We start from the raw sequence: 6,000 nt of genomic DNA, 5'->3' as shown, positions 1-6,000 counted from the left end.
AGTGTCCTGCTTAATGTTTGTAAAGTGAACCATCCATGTTAACTGCCACTCGCTCAGATCAGGATTACCAGAAAACTCCTTCCTATAGCATCCTAGGCATTCCCTATCACAAAAGTAGCCACAATCCTGACTTCTGTCATTAAGGTTAGTGTGCTTGTCCTGTTTTGCATAAATGGAATCATAACATATGTTCTGTTTTGTGTCTGCCTTCTTTTACTCAATTTTATGTGTATAGGATTGATCTATGTGGCTACATTTGGTAGTTGTTTATTCCTTTTCATTGCTGTATACTATTCCACTATGTGCCTGTATATAGGTTGATATATATTGATACACATGTATCAGTCACTATTTACACATTCTGCTGATAGTCATTAGGGTTGTTTCTAATTTTTGGTTACTATCAGTAAAGCTGCTGGTAATATTCTTATCCATATCTTCTGGTAAACAGAAGCACTCATTTCTTTTTTTTTTTAATTTCTTAAAAATGTTTTTGTTTCAGAGAGAGAGAGAGAGACAGAGAGAGAGACAGAGAGCACTTGAGCAGAGGAGAGGAGCAGAGGGAGAGAGAGAGAAAGAATCTTAAGCAAGCCTCCATGCTCAGCGTGGAAACTGACACTGGCTCCTTCCCATGACCTTGGTCATAACCTGAGCTGAAGTCAGATTATCAACAGACTAAGTCACCCAGGTGCCCCATAAGCACTCATTTCTATTCCATATTAAGCCAAGAGTGGAAGTGGTGGATCATGACAAATATATATGTTCGGCTTTAATAAAATACTGCCAAACATATTCCAAAGTGTTTGTGCCAATTTATAATCCCATCAACAATTATATGATAGTTCAAGTGCTCTGTATCCTTGTCAATGTTTGCTATTTTTAACGTTTAATTTTGGCCATTCTAGTGGGTGTATAGTTGTATCTAATCGTTTTAATTTGCTTTTTCCTGATGACTAATAATACCAATCTTCTTTTTATGTTTATTAGTCATTAGGATATACTCTTTTGTTAAATACCAATTTAAATCGTTTGCCCATTTTTTCCTAAAATGGTTGTCTTTTTTCCAACTGATTTGTAAAAGTTCTTTATATATTTTAGACATTTCTTTGTTAGATATATGTATAGAAAATATATTTTCCCAGTATGTGGCTTGCCTTTTGACTCTTCATGGTATCTTTTCATGAAAAGAGATCTTAATTTTCATGAAATTCAATTTGTCAATTTATGATTGGTGATTTTTATGTCCCTTTTTCCTCCCAAAGAGGTAGGTAGCATAGGAAGCAGTAGGCTTGGGGAAGGGGACTTTTGGAACACTGCCAAATCCACATTTACCCACCTACCAGGTATAGATTTTAATTCAAGCATAGGCTTAATTATTGGATCTGTTGGGTGTATAAAGGGGAACATGAAGATACTCTATTTCCTACTTGAATTGTTTTACCTTCCATATTTAGGTCTCTCATTCACTTTGAATTGATTTTTGGGTATGGTATGATGTAGGTGTCAAGGTTCATTTTTTCCCCATATAGATATACAGTTGCCTGAGCATCATTTTTTTATTGAAAAGAACTCCTTTCTCCCAAATTATAATGGCATGTTTGTCAGAATTTAAGTGATTTTGTGGGTTGGTTTCTGGATTCTTTATTCTGTTCCATTGTACTTTTTCTTTATCCTTGGCCCAATACCACACTGTCTTAATTACTGAAATGTTAAAAGTCTTACAATTTGGGGCACCTGGGTGGCTCAGTCTATTGAGCATCTGACTCTTGATTTCAGCTCAGGTCATGCATGATCTCATGGTTCGTGAGTTTGAGCCCTGTGTCAGCCTTGGTGCTGCCAGCAGGGAGCCTGCTTGGGATTTTCTCCCTCTCTCCCTGCCCCTCCCCTGCCTGCACTTTCTCTTTCTCACTCTCTCTCTCAAAATAAATAAATAAACTTAAAAAAAAAAAAAACTCTTGCAATTTGATAATAAGTTCTCCAATTTTGTTGTTTTTCTTAAAGATTGTTTTGGCTATCATAGGTCTATTGCCTATGCTACAGATTTCCATAATAATGTTAGAAACTAGTAATTTCTAAGAAAAAAAAATCAGCTGGAATTTTTATTGAGATTTCACTGAGTCTACAGGTATAGGAAGAACTCACATCTTAACTCTGTTACAAAGAATCTTCCAATTGAATCTTTTGAATCTCCCAATGCATTATGATTGTATATGTCTCTATACCCCATTTATGTAAGTCTTGAATTTCTCTCAACAATGTTGCACAGTCTTCAGCATAGAATTTTGCTCATATTTCATTAGACATATTTATTTTGATGTTTTTGATGTCATTATAAATGATTTGACTTTTTCCCAATTGTTTGCTGCTGGTTTAAAGAAATATAATGGATCTTTATTGACCTTGTACCCTGTGACTTTGCTAAATTCACTTATAAATTCTACTAATTTGTAGATTACTTTGGATTATCTACTTACAGAAACCTGATATCTATAAGTAAGATAGTTTTCTTCTTCCTTTCTAATCTCTATGCTTTTAATTTCTTTTTCTTGCCTTTATTGAACTGGTTCCAACCTCCACTTGTGTTAAACACTGCTGAATAGAAGTATGAGAGTGAACATGTGTGTCTTGTTCCTGACCTCAGTGGGAAAATATTTAATATTTCACTATTAAAATTAGCTATAGTGTTTTTTAGATATTCCTGGTTTGCTGAGAATTTTATCATACTATTATGATTTTTTTCACAGTATTGAATTTTATCAAATGCTGTACCTATTGAGATGATCATATGAATTACCTCCTATGCTCCATTCATTATATCCTTGATTTTTATTTTATTTTTTTGTTCTTTATCCCCTTGATTTAAAAATTTTAAGACATAAATTCACAAATTCACAATTGTACAAAATGATATGGGGTGCTGGGTGGCTCAGTCAGTTGAACGTCTGACACTTGATTTTGGCTCAGGTCATGATCTCATGGTTTGTGGGGTTGAGCCCCACATCAGGCTCTGCACTAACAGCACAGAGCCTTCTTGGAATTCTCTCTCTCTTCCTCTCTCTCTGCCTCTTCCCTGCTCACTCTCTCTCTAAATAAATTAATAAATAAATAATTAAAACTTAAAAAAAAATATGAATAGATCATGTGTACTCTTTACCCAGTTTCCTTCAATAGTATCATTTTTCAAAAGTATAGTACAATATCAAAAGCAGGATATTGACATTGATATAATCCACTGGTTCTATTTGTGTTTACACTCTAATTTCTGAATGTTAAACCAACCTTGCATTCTTTAATCATGAAATATGTATTACTAGATGCAATAAGCTGATATTTTGTCAGGGATTTCACATCTATATTCATGAGAGAGATTGGTCTGTAATTCTCTTTTCTTGTAATGTCTTGCCAGGTTTTGGTGTTAGAATTATATTGGCCTCATAGAATGATTTGGATGTGTTTCTTTTTTCTCTGTTCTCTGAAAGAGTTTGTGTATGTTTGCTATTAAATCTCTTTGAAATATTTGGAAAAATTCACCAGTAAAGCAAGCCATCTAGGTTTGCAATTTTCCTCTTGGGAAAATTTTAAGTACAGATTAGATATTTTTTATAGATCGAGGGCTATTCAGAATTTTTATTTCTTCCTGTTTTTCAGAAATGTTTTTTAAGAAACCATTTCCATTTCATCGAAGTTGTCAATTTTATTGGGAAAAGTTTTTTTCCCTTAATTTCCTCTCATGATATTTTTCATAGTGTCAGTAACATTGTAGCAATGTTTCCTTTTTCATTTGTTTCTTGTTTTCTTTTCTGATTAGTCTTACTAGGGGTTATCAATTTCAATGAGCCCTTCAAAAAACCAGCGTTTGGCTTTGCTGATTTTATTTCTCTATCTTTGGCCTTATATTTAAAACATGTTCCTTGTAAAAGCCTTATAAGTAAAGGTAGCTTTAAAATGGAGTGTTGATGTCAACATCAGGTGTGGTCACAGTCCTTGGCTTGCGGCACCCGTAAGAGGGAAGTGGTAATGGTCTTGAACAGGGACTCAACAGTTTAGACTCAATAGAGCTGAGAGGAGAGGGATCTCACTGTTGGTGGAATTTTTTTTTTTTAAGTTTATTTATTTTGAATAAATAAGTGTGCACGAGTGGGGGAGAGGCAGAGAGAGAGAGGCAAAAAGAGAATCCCAAGCAGGCTCCTTGAGATCATGACCTCAGCTGAGATCAAGAGTCAGACACTTAACCAGCTGAGCCACCCAGGTGCTCCGTGGTGGAATATTTTTATACAATAATTATCACCCTCAAGTTTATTTGTTTCCGGAGTGTTTTGTATTTATTATAAATAGTGTTAGATGAAAGAAGAATAGTCTTGAATTGTGGACTGGCACCCTCAGAGAGAAAGATTTGTAGTCAGTGCTATGCAAACCTCTAAATTTGTCTTAGAAAATTTCTAATTGAAATATTTCATATTGGAATGATAGATTTATCAGAAGATTTTTAAGTGGTAAGGAAACTTGGAAACCATCTAGGGCCCATTATCATGCTTCTGAATACTTGGATATGGAAATATAAAGTGTACTTTCATTTTTGTCACTCATGCCATGCAGATAAATGAACAACTGAATACTTAGAACTTTGATTTTAAATATCATTATGACCTTTAAAAATAACAACTGGTTTAATAATGGACCAAAGTGTAAATAAAATGGGCAAGTGATATACTTCAGTTCCCAATGAAAATTTATAAGGAAAAGTTGTTATTTTTACTTTGTAGCTTTTAGTCTTAGAGAAAAGACTTCATCATTTTGTATGTGATATAGCTTTCTGGGCTCTTGACATCTTCATAGAATTTGACTGGAATTTCCGTCTCTTGAAAATGAATGGGCATCTTCTTGCTCTCCACACTCATGAGCTTCACTTGGAGGGGACCCAAGTTGACATAATCCTATGATAAACAGATATAGAAGAGAATATGAGAGGTTATTCAACAAGTTACCAGTCTTTGTTTGTTTGTTTGTTTGTTTGTTTGTTTTGAGAGAGAGAGAGAGAGAAAGCAAGATGGGGAGGGGTAGAGGGAGAGGGAGAGCGAAATCCCAAGCATGCTCCATGCTTGCAGGGCAGATTGATACGGGGTTCAAAGTCAGGAACTGTGAGGTCATGACTTGAGCCAAAACCAAGAGGCAGGCACTTTACCGACTGAATCACCCAGGTGCCCCAACAAATTACCAGTCTTAATAGTTTGGTTTCCTTGGGGCATCTGGGTGGCTCAGTAGTTGAGTGTCTGACTTCAGTTTAGGTCATGATCTCGTGGTTCGTGAGTTTGAGCCCTGCATTGGGCTTTGCGCTGATAGCTCAGAGTCTGCTTGGGATTCTCTGTCTCCCTCTCTCTCTGTCCCTCCCCCACTTGCTTTCTCTCTCAAAAATAAATAAACATTAAAAACAATAGTTAGGTTTCCTTTATTATAGTTGGCCTTTATCTGACATTTCATTGTCCTTTTAACTGACTGAATAACAAGTGAAATATGAGAACCACTGTAAACAAAAAACCACTAAATACACTTATATACCCAGTAGAGAATGTAAGGCAAGACCTCCCAAAGGGCAGGCAGCAAGGCTGACAGGCTTGTCTTTCAGGGAGTTGGATGAGGGGCACCAATTAGAATGGGGAGATATATTCTCTCAAGGTCTTTAATTGGTAAAAGAAAATGTTAGCTGTATATATGTAGCCCTCTGCTGGCCAGGATATAAACACAGCAGAGTTTTCTATATTATTCAAGAACAATGGGAAGGATTGGCAAAGGTTACTTTGACTATAAATATTCTAATATTGAGAAAATTCTCCGTGAATTTTCACTTTTCACAGGACCAGTGGCCACTGTATAAGAAAGCTTACCATATTCTGCCAAACTAACTGTAATTTAAGATACCAACAAACAGAAATCTAATTTACTGATGGCTCGGTCCATTGAGCATCTGACTCTTGATTTCTATTCAGGTCATGATCTCACGGT

At 35.6% G+C, this 6,000-nt stretch overlaps 1 protein-coding gene across 6 annotated transcripts in view; it reads right to left on the bottom strand.

The window, feature by feature from the left end:
- Positions 1-4,708: 4,708 nt before the first annotated feature.
- Positions 4,709-6,000, bottom strand: part of CCDC83 (coiled-coil domain containing 83) — a 46,938-nt gene continuing 45,646 nt past the window's right edge. For all 6 annotated transcript variants that reach the window (XM_049620183.1, XM_049620202.1, XM_049620160.1 and 3 more), the window contains one exon: positions 4,709-4,934. In XM_049620183.1, coding sequence (XP_049476140.1) covers positions 4,773-4,934 — 162 coding nt within the window. In that variant the 3' untranslated portion in view covers positions 4,709-4,772. The remainder of the gene's footprint in view (positions 4,935-6,000) is intronic.

Source organism: Panthera uncia, chromosome D1 (assembly GCF_023721935.1).
Source record: "Panthera uncia isolate 11264 chromosome D1, Puncia_PCG_1.0, whole genome shotgun sequence".
Classification (NCBI taxonomy): Eukaryota; Metazoa; Chordata; class Mammalia; order Carnivora; family Felidae; genus Panthera; species Panthera uncia.
The sequence above is the reverse complement of the archived record's forward strand: the minus strand, read 5'-3'. Positions and strand labels throughout refer to the sequence as shown.